At 41.2% G+C, this 18088-nt stretch overlaps 1 protein-coding gene across 3 annotated transcripts in view; it reads right to left on the bottom strand.

The window, feature by feature from the left end:
• Positions 1-18088, bottom strand: part of SMYD4 (SET and MYND domain containing 4) — a 157404-nt gene that overhangs the window by 41380 nt on the left and 97936 nt on the right. For all 3 annotated transcript variants that reach the window (XM_078680148.1, XM_078680146.1, XM_078680147.1), the window contains 2 exons: positions 4066-4155; positions 1103-2309 (listed from right to left, as the gene is read on the bottom strand). In XM_078680148.1, the coding sequence (XP_078536274.1) occupies positions 1103-2240 (1138 nt within the window). In that variant the 5' untranslated portion in view covers positions 2241-2309; positions 4066-4155. The remainder of the gene's footprint in view (positions 1-1102; positions 2310-4065; positions 4156-18088) is intronic.

Raw genomic sequence — 18088 nt, 5'->3', positions numbered from 1 at the left:
GCAGGAGCTGAGGCTGCGGCGCATAATGCGGTTGCGGAACTGGAGGAGGGTACTTTTTTTTATTTTAAGATTAGCGTCCCACTGGCCACTCCCCCCGCCCGCGTGAACCCACCCGCCCGTTTTGCCAGCTGCGACTGAGATTTAGTAAGTGTCTTGCGTACTTAATTCTAAATGTGTTTGTTTGCCAGCATTGTTACTGGAAACACTGATTTTTTGTCAGGCTCCGATGTCAGGAAAGGACATTGAATCGTGGTTGGTAAGGCAGTATATTATTTATCCTGGGTTTGATTGAATCCAATATCCCAAACATTCCTGAAGGATCAGCTCACGTCCGTCTCGCTGAAGACGAGACGGACATGAGCTGCTCCTGAGGGCCCATCTTTCATCTATCTACCACCACACACCTATGGTGGTTTTAGGGTGTCCCCATAAGTTGGTCCTGATGAAGACCTGTCTGTAAGACCTTCAGCAATCTTCAATCTCCCCCCAGGGTCGAAACGTTGACGGCTGCACATTCCATATAGCATTGCGGACAACAGTGATAGGCTTCTCGCATGTCCTCATACTATGGTTGTGTAAATAGTCTGGCCATGTACCTTAGGCCTGGATTGACTCTCTATATGATTTAGATGCATTTATTGCTCACTGCCCTCCCTCTCCCACTTACCTTCACTTTTCGCAGTACGCTGCACTTACCCCTCCTCTCCCAGTGGGGCACAACTTTTGAATTCTATCATAATTATTTGAACATGTACTTTTGTGGTATTCTTAATGGATATGAGAATCTATGTTATATTTGAATAAATGTACTGAAGTTATCTTTAATTGCTTTTGGATTAATTCTATGGGTGATGTAAAGATGCTTGTCTTAATATAACATCTCAGCTGGGGCCATTTGTTTCGTATACCGTACTCTACCCACGTCCTCGTGATTTGTCTGGGTTTACCTCCTTGCTTTATAAAGTGATTATAATAAGAGGCATAAAGTTTGGAACCTTGCATAAGGGATATATGCCAGATCTTTGCTTAAGTGCGTGCTTTTCCAGTTGCTGCATTGACACAAACTACTTTGCACAAATCTCTGGCCTTCCCCAATACTGACCTCCTCTCTGCTCCTGTATGCTGGTGACTGCCAGGGCGTTACTCTGCAACTGAAGCATGTGGTGGAGCATCGCAACTCCTAAAATATTCGTATCCAGCATCCGCTCTTCAGTAACTTCTGTTTTCATCTTTGATCGGTCTGCCAAGACCCTGGGGCCTGATACAAGAGACTGTACATCAGCTGCACTCAGCATCCTGCAGATGGCGGCTGCACTGAATGCACACAGGAATCTGTGCTCTGGGCTCTGGTGCACCACGTGAGTCAGAAGGCTGAAAACCGCTGGATAGGAGCTCTGGTAACGCCCATCGGTGTCAAAGCCTTCAATCAAGGCTGGCTCCTCCCTAGTCTTACCTGTTTTAGCTCCTGAACAAACATGAGGTGGTGGTAGATGTAGCTTATCTTTAGTCGGTTCCTCTGGGACCATGTGATGTTGTTTCACTAGTTGACTTACATTGCCAAATCCAGCCACTAGTACTGTTCGCAGGGCTAGATGGCAGAACACCCCCAGGGCGAGGAGACTGCTTCCTATGGAGCACTCCAACCAGTGGTACCTGCCCCAGGCATGCTCCATACACTGCTGACTGCAGTACCTCGCGTAGCTGCAACCCCGACAGGGCACTGTCGCTTGAGCACGGTCCAAGCACAGGTGACAATGAAGGTCTGCATTTGTGACCACAAACTTAAGCCGGTCTCCATCTTCACCCTTGTGGTTCCGAAGCCCTTCTGGAACTAGAACACTAACAAAAGCCTCTTCCTTCACCAGCGTCTCTCCTGGGTCAATGTTCCGCACGGCTACCAGGTGGCGCCCTCTATCGGGGCTAAAGCGAGCACTTAATGCTGCAGATGCTTTAGGAATGTTGGCATTCTCATCCCAAATACGAAGGTCTTCAAGGTCATTTCTTAATATCTCCCCAGGAAGAACTGTCTCATTTTGTTTTTTTAGGCATGTTGAACTATTGGACGCAGAGTTGTTCTGATTTTCACTTACTCTGGATTTCAGATTCACAATGTTGCTCAGCAGTGACTGTTTAGTGTTGCTTACGAGATTGCTGCTAGCAACTAGTTCTTCCAAACTACGGATCATTTCGGTGGCCTCTTGACATCTACCAAGGCGCAGCAAGCAGTCAGCTTTCCTCATCAGCACCTTGTGTTGCAGCCTCCTGGGATAGCCGTTCTCCAGTGCTCTCTCAATATCCTCCAGACAAACCTAAGGTAGGGAAACATCAATATTCAAAGTGGGCTGGAAGCTATGTTTTCAGTGGTGTAAAGAGTTATGGACCGATTCACTTGTTAATCTACTCATTTTGTTCTCCAATAATGAAGGACAATGCAACAGAACTAATCAAGTACAATTTACTGCAAAAACAAGAATGGACCTGGAAGTTTATGCTGCAGAGACCCTTGATCCATATTGGATATTAAACTGGTAGGCAATGGGCATACATGGATGGCATTGTTGGCCCTCATCTACTATCAAAGAATATGTTTATGAAGTTGACTTCACAGATGAATGGAAGAGACAGTTGTCTTTTGTCCCCCACTCCTAAACCTTGGAACCCTAGATTGCAACATTAGTTAATAATTGCACCACACCCCCTCTAAATCACATGTTATATCACATGAAAAATATTGTATTCACTACACCAAGCTAACTATTACATCCCAATATACGTACACTGTGAGTAGATATGGTGTAAAGAATAGTAAGTATATACTTATCTTTATGATGTAGTGAATTTGATATTTTTTTAGATCTATATTATTGACGTCAACATAGTGATATACAACCAGCAACAATCAAAGGCGGTCAGGATTAAATTATAAGGTAAATCAGAATACAAAACGTTATCATTTGATGACCGAAAGTCGATTTTCTTTCTACTGCTACTAACACTTCCAAATGTACATCTTAAAATGTAACATTTGGCATCCTGTTTCTATAATCCTAGATGTTCTTGCGGATTATTGTGAAAAAAAGGATTCTTCCTTATAGCTGAAATTTAGACTTTGCTTGTCAGATGACTTATCTATAGATATTTTGGTTTAATTATGATAATTATTTTTTTTGATTACATAAAATGAACATGGAGCTCGTTTACCACTAATTCTGCAGAAATTAATTTCTAGATCGTATTGGAAGCGGTGCTTCACATTCATTTAGTGGTACGTACATTTGGTCATTTCAGCTCTAACTGCTACAAGGCTTGAGCAGTGCAGGCTGAAGTTTTGACAGATTAGAGCTGGTGTGTGGTCAACCCTTTATTAGATACCCATTGTGGACACGATTGCTAGTTTCACCTAACAATTTCTATCTAACTCCTTCCGACAAACAACAAATCTTGTGCTTTTGATGTTGCAAATAAATTGGATTTTAAAAAAGTGGAGAAACTTAATAGCTTCTACTACAAAGGTATGAATATTGAAATTCCCTTGTTGTTTAGATATCATAAAGTTATATACTTACGTCAGGGTTAGAATAATCTTATGATCAGAAATGGGGAAACAGTTAATACATTCTATCAATATACTGTTTATCTGTATTAATCATCCTTTATTTTGTGTTCTTTCTTTCTCACTTATTTGTGGTTTTCCTTTTTTCAATTATTTTGACCACTCTTATATTGAATCAACATTTTGTTTTATACTTCAAATATTCCAACTTAATACTCTTAAATAAGTGACTATTTATATTTGTGCTGGTATTACTGTGCTATAAAATGAGTACAATTATATTGTGAAATGGATCCAACGCTGGAGGGAATGACACAAGCAATCATATCCTTTCCTACGTCTGGTTGTGGAACCAACTTACTGCAGCAAGACAGTGAGCAGAAGTGGAAATGTGCTAATCATCACTGATGTACCAAAACCATGCAAGCAGCCTTATTCTGCATCAGCAGAGCAGAACACCGGGGCAGGATCTTTCTCACCAGTATGAAAAAGATCATGAAAGTCCTACTCACATCAAAGTGTCCCACGTAGAAGAGAGCTGCTGATCGATTGGCATAAGACACTGCAAGTTCTTCACCACCGTATGTTGCATGGGATGCAGCCTGTAAAAATCACAAGGGTAAAAATCACATGATACAAAAGTCTCATATTTTCCAACTCCTGTTTTTGTATTCTGGGATCGACTACACAACATCTGCACATTTTGTCCTCGTGCGGTGGTCCTGATAACCGGGAGTGGTCGTGAGGGTACTGCTCCGGCACTGCTTCCATTGTGGGTCTAGGTGTGAGTGAGAACTAGTGCTGCGGTGTTGCCTTGAGAATATATACATTTATATACATGTGTGTGTATTTTCTTTCAATAAGTCCCCGCTGCTTCCAGGAACCACTCGGACACTCCAATTACTGCAATAATTTATTTTGCAAGTGAAAAAAGACGCGTTTCGGTTATTACACCTTGATCACGCCCGTAAATTCATATAAACGCCATGTTTAAATACACTTCAAAAACAATGTGATTAAACAACGGACTCACCACCCATGTGATTTGTGAGGAACTGTCGCGGCCATTTTAAAATGTGCAATATATCACAGTAGGATCGATATAAGTCCCAAAACATATATGTACATATAATATGATTCACAGTTCATATTTAAATAAAATATATACTGTATACTCCAATCAGATATATAGTTAACACTGCATAAGTGCCACATACATTGCTGTGTTTTAGCACATTATAACTAGCGCGGATATATCACTGAATTTAACACCATATGCAATGCCATGTTTTCGGCGCATTGCATATACCACAAAATACGCATTGCACTGATTGAATGCGAATCAGTATGGCACTTTGTCATCACTACTCCCAGCTCCCTAGCGCATGCTAAATCGCACGCGGATAGGGCGGGAGTGTATTAGACGTCAGGACCTGTCATGCAGTCTCAAATAATAAAGTGAATAACTTTATTGAGACAGACCCAAGTACAAACAATTAAGCCCAAGTTGGCACAATGCTACGGGAGGCGCTAATTGATAGTCCGTAGATTAACAATACTGCCCAAGTGGGTGAAATCAACTCAATCCATTTGATCATTCCAGGACCCCTCCCAGGACACTATTAAACCATCTCAGTTGTGTGTCCACCTTTGTCCCACTGTTGACCTCTTGTGTATCATGTACATTGCCATACACAATACTTCTTGTTCCAATTAAAAATTACAGTTCAAGTAGTCCATGTGTCCATGTGGTTAATCCTTGCGTTAAATGTTCTTTCATCATTTGATCAATATTCTGACAGTTGCAAACAGAAGTGCCCAAATCTGGAATAAAAACATGATTTAAAATATAGAAACCAACTAACTGAATACAGACATATAGATAATCTACTCATACAAGTGAATTTCCAATTCTTCGCTTGCGTTTAATCCTTTCGGTACTAGACTTTCCAAATCTATGATGTAGCTTGACTCCAATTTCCGCAATGATAACTCACGGTTCCCACCCCTCACACCAAGATTTACAGTGTCAATGACCACCATGCGTACCAAAGTCTCATCCTGTAAGTGTTTATCAGCAAAGTGTTGGGCTATGGGGTACTGTCTGTTGTTGTTTTTTATTGCACGCAAGTGTTGTAGCACCAGTTTCTTGGCTTCATGTTTGGTACTGCCCACGTACCACTTGTCACATGGGCAGATCAAAACATAAACGCTGTATGTAGTGTTACAGGTAAGATTTTTCTTGATCAGGAACTCGCTCTTGGAATTGGGTACCAGCAATCTGTTACATTCCCTACTTCCTCTACATGCTTTGCATTTTCTGCAACATCTGAATCCGGGTGGCCTAGAAGATTTTCCTATAGCGTGTTCCATGACATGATTATGGCTGAGTTCGTCTCTCAGTGACCTCCCTTTTCTGAAAGTAATCTGTGGATTACTCCCTAGATTCTTTCTCAGGTGGTCATTAGTAAGTAGTACATGCCAATGTTTTTTTAATATACTATGTACCTCCTTCGCCTGTCCCGAGAATGTTGTGATGAACCTAATACATTCATCCCCATCCTCCTTTCTCTTGGGGTACAATAATTCATTTCTAGTTTTTAGTTCTGTGATGTATTCCTATAGGTTCTGTATCGATTCCCCTATTCCTGACCCTATTCTGGTTAACGAGTTAACTAGCAGCCATCCCATGATGCAGAAACCGTTATCTGATTACGCCAGACCACGGCACAGGAGCGCGTTATCTGATTAGGTCATAACGCTTGCCATCTAATTAGGCAAGCAATATTCCTCCAGCCCCTGATAAGGCATACAGAGTTCTCAAAACAAATCAAACCTATGACAACCTGGGAAAAACCCTGCGGCAATTGTTTTGATTTCACCGAGAACTTCAGTAAAAGAATGCGCTAACGACCAGCTCGTATGACATCCTTATTGACGTATCTATGTCCATCCTTACGTCAATCTCGGCACCTTACAGGTATAAATATTACCGATATTGCCTTAAGCAAACACACGCGGTGGTGACGAGATCGGAGCAGCGAGACTTCCCGAAGCCCAGCAGAGAGTGAAGCCCACTAGCTGCCCCGCCTTCCTGACGCGCTGAGAACGAGACGCTGCTTTCTCCTGCCGAGAAATCCAGCTCCGGCGCTTCCGAGCAGCCCTTGCAGGCAGCCTGGAATATCGAGACCAAAGATGAGAGATACCATCCCTCAATCATCCTAGATTCAAGGTACGGAACTGAATAACCCCTTGCAGAGAATTCTTGAGTCAGTCACTTGGCAAAACAGACTTAACTTAAAACTGTTACTTTCTATCCCCGCCCACGTATTAGGCTTAGGTCAGGTACACTGGGGTAGGCGTAGTTAGAAGCACCAGTTGAGTACGATTAGTCAAATGCTTATATGTATAGATCTATTTTATCCATTTTAAACCACCATATGGCTTAGAAACCATATAAATGTTTTTACAGTATTATTTTATACTTCTGCTTTTATTGTATGCACTTTACTTAACCATAAGTATTGCAATAATATCGATTCATTTCTCTTGTACGAGAAGAGAGACTGATCAATAAATAACATCTTTTATTGAACACGCCCGTCTCTTCCTTTTCTCTACAATCTGGTGAAACTAAGAATGCACGTACTGACTGAGTAAAATAAGTTGTCTTTTGTTTTCACACGACTCTAGAGATACACTCTTGTTTAGGGGAGAGCAAAGTTGTCATGTTCTATGGTTGTCAGAAACTAAATCCCTTCTTGTCTATCCAGGGAGGTTCAACTCCTCCTTGTCTATTCGAGAAAGTTTCTAGTGAACTCTGAGCTAGCTGGCAAACCCAAGACTTTAAGTCTAATATCGACAGTAGAAGACCTAGTTAACGTCTGGTCTAGGTCTATACTATTGGAGGTATTATTCCAATGCGCAGAGCCTATTGGGATAATAGGAACTACACTACATGGCGCCCAACGTGCTTGGATAGGCGATAAAACTAACGCAAGACTTTAGAGTAACTCAGTCGTGCTTTTTCACTCAGACCCCTTTTTCCCATAATACTCCAAAGACGTCTGGAGTGGGTGAGAGGTAAAATCCGCCAAACCTCGCAGGAGGGAACTCCTATGTATGGTTTTTGGTTCAATCAACGTTGAAGGATACACTGTTCCAAAATATTGTGCATCTCATCTTTGTTTCCACAAGAAACCTGATCTGCAAACAAACAGAATAACCATCCTGACAGTAAAATGCCAGACAGTGATGATGAAAGAGAGAGAGCTAGAGTAGCAGCTGTAGTAATAGCAGCTGATAATACTATGCAAGAAGCAGACCCGGATATAATACTCATCCCGGTCAACATAAGAAGATCTATAATGTTAAAACTTATAGAAAATGGACTGACACCAAGAGGTGGTACAGTCATATTCGTAATTGAGGCACACGAATATCGGCAGACAGAGGTATTCTATTCATGGATAAACTTTCCAGCAGCAAATGCTGTAACAAAGGAGTTCCACTGTTATAAAACAGAGGAACCACCGGATACCTACACTCCTTTCGAGGAAGTGGAAGTACCACTCAAATTCCAAGAGCATCTGCTCTTGTTTAATGGCGCCCTAAAACATAATAATCACATCACCAGGCTCGGTCCACTAGGTAGACCAGGAGCAACGTGGCCGGTCCTAGCCGGATACACACCACATCCAGACATCGAAAGAATGTCTGCAGCAGATGTTTTAGTACAACTAAAACAATTAATTAAAATATATAGACAACTAGTCCAATATGTAATGCGAACTTCAACCATCCAACCTGTAGTTAAAATTCCACAGCTGACCCCACATCAGGGGAACACAAATAAAATTACACCACAGAACATACAGTCCTGCCTAGGTAAAGTACCAGCTAAACGGGAACAAATTCCATTCTGGTTAGCACAAAAAATCACCCAAATAGAGGCGGTGTTTCCAGACACCACCCCTGTGGATAAACACAGGATTCTGACTATCTGTCTTCCAATGGGAATCGCACCACACGTGGAGGACTGTGACACTTGGGGTACAGTCTTTGCTTCCATTTACACAAAAACACATGGAGTTCCATCCATGTCAGTAATACCAGATGTGCTAAAACAAATTCAAGACGAATACGGTCCAGAACCCGCTTTAACTCTTGGTATGAAATTACTAAAAGACTTCAAGCAGGTCTCGGCAATATTACTAGCCAACATAAAAGGAGAAGCAGCGAATGTGGCGATCCGCCAGAGGTTAAAAGAGACAGATATAGCAGACCAACCAGCTGAAATTGCCAGAATTATAGAAAAATCCTATGAAGAACTAGGTAGAGATAGTTTGGGTGGAATACCAGTGAAACCCCAACTAATTGAAAGTCCTGAAAAAACATTTATTAAAAATAATCTAAACAGTCAAAAGAAGAACTGGGATGGAAACAAACAATCCAATCCAAAATAAAAGAGATTCCAGTCCAGAGGAAGGTCTCCTCGGCGGAGAGAAAGATCTCCGGACCAAGGACCCAAGTCTCCCCAAAGGGAGCCCTCTGTGAAAAAATACAACCTTAGAAATAGGGATAACATAAAGAAACCTGATAGATCAAGATTTTGATACACGTCCCTCTCAATCTTTTCAGACTTCCTCGCAGAAATCGGAAAGAAGAGGACGATCGGAACCCAGGGAAGGGCACGTCAAGTCCAAAGACAAGGAACCTGCTCATCCAAATAAAAAAATTACAGTTTCCAAAAAAGAAGGTAGCCAGTATTAAAGTATTCAACAATGCCGAGAATACTGAGGACACAGCTGAAAAACGGAGAGTGGGCTCAGACAATGCTAGACAGCGCAGCAGAAGTGAGCATAGCACGCAAAGTCCTTATGAATCATCTGGAGACAGTGGACACGAATGAATACATTCAGGTGGAAACTGCAGACACCAGAGTTAGCAAACCTCACAAAATATATGAAATAACTTTACGCATAGAAGGGGATAAGACTAGAAAAATAAGGGGCCTTTTTTGGGATAATCTCTCCCAGGGCTATGACATCCTTCTAGCTGAAAAAGACTGGCCACCAGAGTTTGTCAGGGAGTGCCCACATGGCGAAGAAATAATTATGCCTGCCTTCTCAAATCATATTCCAATTCATAAAAAATATACACTTGCAAGAAAGTGGGCAGTAGCTCAGGCTCCTGCTTTATATAAAAATCATGTAGGATGGGATGAGGACTCTCCTCCTCACAAAATCCAGTTAAAATCACAACCTACTGCACAAAGGCAGTATCCAATCAAGCAAGAAGCTAAAAAACAGGTAAAAGACATTCTAGATCAACTAGAATACCAGGGGGTGATTAAAACTTGCACCTCACAAATGAACAACCCTTTGTTTCCTGTCTCCAAACCAGACAATTCATATCGTTTAGTTTTGGATTACAGACACCTTAACTCGTGTTGCAAAACTTTTGCAGTACAAAACTCGCATAGTGCTGCACTAATGAATAACATAGTGCGCAAAAAATATAAAACAACATTAGACATCTCTAATGGATTCTTTTGTCAAAATATAGCACCAGAGAGCAGATACTTATCAGCGTTCTCAATAAATGGCGCTCAAAAAGAATTCTGTCGGTTACCCCAGGGGTACAAGAACAGCCCAGGAGTATTCTCAGCGAGGGTAACAGAGTTACTACAAACATATGATGACGAAGCATTATCTTATGTCGATGACATATACCTAACAGATGATGACTTGGATACTCACTTGAAGAGAGTGAACACCATAATACTTGGGTTCGCGGCAGAGGGTTACAAATTCAACTTTAAAAAATCTAGAATTGCCCATCTAACAGTCCTGTTCTTAGGATATGAATTATCAAGTGAAGGCAAAAGCCTGGCTGACAATTTCCTAGAGAAATGTGCCGTACTCCAAGCACCTAGAACACTAAAAAACCTACAGTCAATTCTAGGCTTCCTAAATTTCGGAAGAACATACATTGCAAATTACGCAGAAAGGGTCAAACCCCTTTATGATCTAATAAAACCAGATTTTAAAAAAACCAATTGGACTCAAAAACACACAGAAATTCTGAGATCCTTACAAACAGATATGTTAATTAAAACAAAATTAGAAACACGTGATAACACACGCAACCTTGTGATTCGAGTCATCCCAGGAAGATGCGGATTCACATACCTGACCTCTAATGAGGGAGAAAAGGTACCAATTGCATTCAAATCACACTTGTACACAGAAGCTGAAAAGAAATTCAGCATTAAAGAAAACATTGTTCATGCAGTTCAAACCGCAATAGCTAGAGAAAAAGATAAAGTTGACGGTAGACACATCACAGTCAGAACAGCAGAATCAGCCTTTGAGGCATTAACAACACCGTGTAATTTACCAACAACAGCATTGAATCCGGAATGGATACAATGGGTGAATTCCATTACAATGGACAAAGTAAAATACTACTTTGATCCAGAACTAGAGGAACTAAAATATCTAGAATATGAAAGAATATTCCCTCTGCCAATCGACATTCTGCCATTACGACAATACGCTTGTGTAATCTATACAGACGGACATGCTCAACCATCCGTTTGGGGGGAACAAGCATACAACCCCACATGTGAGATTACAAAAGAAGTGTGGCGCGGAGGTATACTAAGACCTCTATTAACAAAAACACACTCAGTAGAAACTAATTCAGAACAACAGACTGAAATAATAGCATTGAAAATGGCGCTAGATAATGCAGATCGCGAATTCCCGACACTCATAGTGTCCGATTCGTATTACTGCGTCAAATCATATAACAGCGATTTACAGAAATGGATTCAAAACGGTTACAAAGATGACACAGGTGCAACAATAAAACAAAAACTGCTTTGGGAACAAATAGTTCTGTTAAAAAAAGAACTACCAAAGACTCACGTGATACACTCACTGAGTCATCAGCGTGATGGCGTTCACGTTGCAGGGAATTCATTGGCTGAGAAAGCCACAGCGGTAGCAACTGAATCGGCTTCCGTAGCTAGAAAAAAGCGTGCAGTAAAATACATTGACGGTGAAACAATGCTGGCGGTGAAAACGTCATCAAAAGGCGACTGCTCAGCGTTACCGATCAGTTATCCACTCAAATATACATACATAATCGATGCGAACTCCGTTCCTTTTGCTCGAATCCCTGGAGTGGGGGATAGAGTAATTCCAAACAAGGACAGGAGAACTTTGTTAATAGCAGACGCACATATGGGCGAGGGTCTCAGACACCTCAAACTAAAAGATTCTCTGGAAGAACTACAATCAGTGTACTGGTGGCCAGGCATGAGCCTGCATCATCACATTTTTGTAAAAAAATTGCCCGGGCTGCAACAGAGATCGCAGCGGCGAGAGGAACGGGGTAATACCATGGCGTTTCACTCAATAAGGGCTAAACAATAATCAGTGAAACAAGTGTAAATAATGCGTCCCATTAACAAATAAAGACTAGTTTCCACTTATAAATGTAGACCCCAGCACTCGGCTGACGTCGGGACTGTTATACAAGATTTGCGAGTCTAAATGGCATATACGCTAGGAGCATGCTACGTTTGACCAATGTTTTCACTTTAGCCCTCAAGCTTGTGGGAAAGCACGGCCAAATGAGCATAGCGAAGCGGGATTCTTCTCACTTCCTTCCTGAGGGATACGGGACGGTGTAAAGAAAAACCAAGACATAAAGCAATCTATAACAGCAAAGGTATTAGGTTCGGGAGCTGGGTGGGTCAAACATCTAATAAGTGTCCAACGTAGTCTAAACAACTTGCCAAGAAATTCTCTGAGGGGATTCAGTCCGTACGAATTACTGTTTGGAACTAGGATGCTAGTCTTAGATCTTGACAGTCAGACTTCAGTGGTAAAAGAAAAAAGCTTTGATATCAAAGATCGTTTGGCTATTTTACAGGACTTAAACGAAACAAGAAAAGACCTGAGCAACATAAAGTTGAAACAGCAGCCAACAACCACTGAAGAACCACCACCTGTCCCAGCAAGACCTGTCTGGATTCCAAAAGTCGGGGATCTAGTCAGAGAAAAGATCGCGGTAAAGAAGGAATTTGGGCCTTCTTACAGAAAAGCAGTTCCTGTCTTGTCCATCAACGGGACTAGATCAGTTGTATTACCGCCGCTTGCTGGTAAAAAGGAGAACCGAGTTGTATCCATCGACCTGGTAAAACCACAATCATGTGGCCGATAAACAGTAGGCCAAGTGGACTCCCGATAAGTAGTAGAACACCAAGGTTTGCTACAAGTACAGAGGTGCTAACTAAAAGGCTAATCACATTCGAAACGCCTACAGAACAACGACAAGGACTATGCAACAATGCAATGGAACTCACACCTCTGAAAACCCAAATAAAAACATTTAGTAGAGACACACCAACCTACAATGAAGTAACAAATGAATATGCTGAAGCTGCAAGAAACAGTAATCCTGAAGCAATTGGAACAATAGACAGAACGGCATCCGGCTACTTCATCAACTTTGAAGATTCTTCTGAAGATCTAAGTGAATCAAAGACACAGCCATCAACAAAAACTTTTAAAGATAAAGCTAAGGAACTTTTGAAACAGCTGAAAGAAACCTATCTGATTTCTCCGTGGATTGAATTTTGGGTGTCCTTTGGTGTATTTATCCTGATACTTTGGCTCATCATGATACTATGCTTGGGACGCTTCATTGAGGGAAAATATGCAAAAATGGACACAGCAAGCCAGAAAATCAACTTGATCCTCAAGCCACACACGTCTTCACACGTCAAGAAAAGAGAACTTTCTTCAGTCAATTTCACAGCCAATCCTATACCGGGTGGGGTAGCATGGGACAATACTGACTATGAAATTTATGGTCCGGTAGAAATCCTCAAATATCCACACCAAATCAAGATCTCGTTGAGTGATTTTGTAAAACCAAACTCATTTGCTGATGATTGGGACTTTGAAAGTATTAATAACATGATGTCTGATCTAGTGATGTCTGCTAAATTTACCAAACATGATTATTTGCAGGGTTCATCTAATTATGATAGTATGTACTGCTACAACCACTATGGTAACCATTTTCTACATAAATCTGCACAACCTAGAAATGTTTTAAATTATAATCAATGGGAACATTGTGCAACCCCTCCAAAAGGAAGCTCAAGAACCGTTTATGACAAATATTCATATTTTTCAGGGTTCAACACAAGTAATGCTGAAACATTTTATTTCAAATTGTCAAATAAGACAGGAACAAAAACCATGCTTACAAACACAAAATTGATATATTCGGACTCTTTTTTTGAACAAATGAATACATTTGGTTTTGATTATTGGGACAAAAATGTTGAAGTAAAAAGTGTTTGGGGTACAAAAGAATGGCAAGTACAAGGTATAGAATCATTGTTTAGAGCCTGCATGACCCCAGAACAAATTATATTCTTGAATGACACTATTCAACAAACTACCTGTCTTGGATTAGCCAAAATCAAAGACTTAAATAAACCGTCTATTCCAAAACCAACAATGAACAGCAATAACTCTGCAGATGAAGAGATAGACGTAAACTATGTATTAAACCAAAACAGAACAAATCCTGATTGGAAACAATGGTTAATCTGGCCCACAGATACTAATAACTGTCAAGACAGATTCCTGAACAAAACACAGGGGTTCACATTGACCAGGCCAGACCCTAGATATTCCCAAAGACAACACCCAGGGATAATCACCACCTACAGTGTGGGCAAACTCTGCCTTCAATGGCTAAAAACTTCCACACTGACAGAAATTAAGCAACACCTAACTTTACTTACTGATGGTGCTGACTTGCGTGATTTCATTATGGGACCACGCAAACAGCGTCAAAAACGCTTCATAGCAGCCTCTATATATGCAGCTTACAACGAGGCCTGGAAGATAACTCAAATTGAGACAGCAGAAAGTATACGGGAAATTGACCGTATTAATTTGGAAAAATCGCTTTCTGTAGTGGACAATGGGTTAATGACTCTGTCCTCCAGAATCTTTTCATTGGACAGCATTGTGTCATCAGCAATCGACATAATATCGCAAGACTTACTGTTGTTACAACACGGTCAGTCTCAATTGCGTTCTATTGTACAGCTAGGCTGGACGTTACAAAATCTGCGTTCAGGCTATGTGCCTTGGCGTCTAATCAACACAACGTCACTATTCAATATCTTTAACCTTACTGATAAACAGATCAGTATGGCACAGAAGGGTGCTGATTATACAATCCTGAGCATTGAGAAACTCGAGAGATTACCATTGACAATGTCAGAACGACCTGTCATTGAATGGATAATACATGGGATAATTAATATTCCGATATCTACTTTCAGGTTTCAATACTGCCAAAAATATATACAGGCTGGCATGTACGAAAAATTGGGAAAAGGGTACATTAAGACAACATGGAACTTGCCCTATTCACATGCATGTGTCAGTAATAAAGGACAGAAAGTGTTTCTTAGTGGCAATAATTGTGCAATGTCACTAAGCGGTACACTTCTGTGTAATGGAATTAGTTTGCATGGAGCCTGTGAAGGGAACTCAAATAACCTTTCATGTCACCAGCTAGGCACACCTGCAACAGAGATAGAACCATTCTTTAAAAGACTCTATAACGGGAGTTACATTCTAATTGTGGATCGCAGATGTTGTAGTCTACTGCCCGGGGTTCCTTATCTCGTTAGTACGACTGCGAAGGTCATGTGCTGTGGACGCTTATTGTTCCCCAGCTCCTTTCCAGACAGGGAGGCAAGGGCATGGCCTCACTTGAAAATTACTTCTATTCGAGTCGATACTTTAAGCAGAATGAAAACAGTGCTTCTTCAGACGCCGACCAGGCTCACGTCATCAAAAGAAACGTATGATCTCCTAGTCGCAAGGACGACTGCAGAGATTCACTCATTGTTATCAACTAATTCCCCCATACATTTCGCAGAAATCCTGAATGAAATCTTAAATATTTCTGATACCAGTGGAGTCTCAAATGTATTTAAGACTGTATTTTCGATGGCATTAACACCATTCAAAGCCATACTGGGTATTTTTCCAGACTTCGTCCATTCGATTTTTGGAGGAGTTTCCCTAATTTTGGGACTAATTGCAGGAATCCTATTCTTAGTCCTTATATTTCGTTATGGCAAACCATGTCACAGACAAAACACCCGCGACAAGGGAAGAAACAATCCGAGCCATTGGATACCGGGACCTGATATCAAAAATCCTGGGACTAACCCGGCTTAGAGACCTGAACATGACTTGGTTTCTTTCATTTCGACCGATATGGCAAATATGTGTTTTACCGGTATTAAGGTGCATGCTGTGCGGAGAAGAATGCGTGTTGGACACCTGTCTGACGCTACAATCGGATGCGCCAATGGATGCAGAAACATTGTTGGGTCCGGTAAAGGCTCATGCATTGTGCTGCCCTCAACGGCTGCCAATCCTGATGACGGCATTCGTGGAAACTTCACCACTACGATTAAGGGGTAGTGAAGATCAAGATGAAAGCAGCATCGATCAGGTACAACCTTCTGTCAGCAATACTAATCAAAACGTCAATAGAGACGATCATGCACATGAATGCATGGTTACATCCTTTTCCGAATTAGTGGAACTATCACAGGAAGCTGTTGACAGCTTTTTCAGCAGTCTCAACGATATGATGTTCTCACCAGAGCAGAAATAATGACTCTTGGACAAGCTAGCACACGGCGTTCCCGACACCTTGAATTTGGCCTTCAACTTTAATAATAAAGTAGCAAGCTCCAGTTCACGGACAGCAATTTTTTAGCAGCCCCGAAATATTTTTGTTAAATTTTACGGGACACTTTTCTTCTGCTTAAAGTAAGAACTATTCTTAGAGAACTAATTTCTATTTTTAGTAACTTCATAGACATTAGCTGCCCGCTGGTATGTTTATAATTATTTTTGAACTGTGATGAAGTGGTCTCGAACCTTTCTTCTGTATTAAGAGCCATTTCATGTGTAATTCTCATATTCAATTACTAATAATGTATACATATGCGTGATTAATTTAGCATTATTCCACTGCTTGAGTGCATATAGTACATACGACTAATTTTTTCCCCGTATGTTACATAATTTCGAAATGCATTATATGTATTTTGGGGTGGTAAGGTATACACGATACTCTACAGTATGTTTTACTATGCCTAGATTCGTAAATATGGCCATAGTTAGCGTGGAGTGGGTGTGATGTATTCCTATAGGTTCTGTATCGATCCCCCTATTCCTGACCCTATTCTGGTTAACGAGTTAACTAGCAGCCATCCCATGATGCAGAAACCGTTATCTGATTACGCCAGACCACGGCACAGGAGCGCGTTATCTGATTAGGTCATAAAGCTTGCCATCTAATTAGGCAAGCAATATTCCTCCAGTCCCTGATAAGGCATACGGAGTTCTCAAAACAAATCAAACCTATGACAACCTGGGAAAAACCCTGCGGCCATTGTTTTGATTTCACCGAGAACTTCAGTAAAAGAATGCGCTAACGACCAGCTCGTATGACATCCTTATTGACGTATCTATGTCCATCCTTACGTCAATCTCGGCACCTTACAGGTATAAATATTACCGATATTGCCTTAAGCAAACACACGCGGTGGTGACGAGATCGGAGCAGCGAGACTTCCCGAAGCCCAGCAGAGAGCGAAGCCCACTAGCTGCCCCGCCTTCCTGACGCGCTGAGAACGAGACGCTGCTTTCTCCTGCCGAGAAATCCAGCTCCGGCGCTTCCGAGCAGCCCTTGCAGGCAGCCTGGAATATCGAGACCAAAGATGAGAGATACCATCCCTCAATCATCCTAGATTCAAGGTACGGAACTGAATAACCCCTTGCAGAGAATTCTTGAGTCAGTCACTTGGCAAAACAAACTTAACTTAAAACTGTTACTTTCTATCCCCGCCCACGTATTAGGCTTAGGTCAGGTACACTGGGGTAGGCGTAGTTAGAAGCACCAGTTGAGTACGATTAGTCAAATGCTTATATGTATAGATCTATTTTATCCATTTTAAACCACCATATGGCTTAGAAACCATATAAATGTTTTTACAGTATTATTTTATACTTCTGCTTTTATTGTATGCACTTTACTTAACCATAAGTATTGCAATAATATCGATTCATTTCTCTTGTACGAGAAGAGAGACTGATCAATAAATAACATCTTTTATTGAACACGCCCGTCTCTTCCTTTTCTCTACAATCTGGTGAAACTAAGAATGCACGTACTGACTGAGTAAAATAAGTTGTCTTTTGTTTTCACACGACTCTAGAGATACACTCTTGATTAGGGGAGAGCAAAGTTGACATGTTCTATGGTTGTCAGAAACTAAATCCCTTCTTGTCTATCCAGGGAGGTTCAACTCCTCCTTGTCTATTCGAGAAAGTTTCTAGTGAACTCTGAGCTAGCTGGCAAACCCAAAACTTTAAGTCTAATATCGACAGTAGAAGACCT

The sequence above is a fragment of the Lissotriton helveticus genome, chromosome 3_1, assembly GCF_964261635.1.
Source record: "Lissotriton helveticus chromosome 3_1, aLisHel1.1, whole genome shotgun sequence".
Lineage (NCBI taxonomy): Eukaryota > Metazoa > Chordata > Amphibia > Caudata > Salamandridae > Lissotriton > Lissotriton helveticus.
Note: the sequence above shows the minus strand (reverse complement) of the source record. Positions and strands in the feature narration are given on the sequence as shown.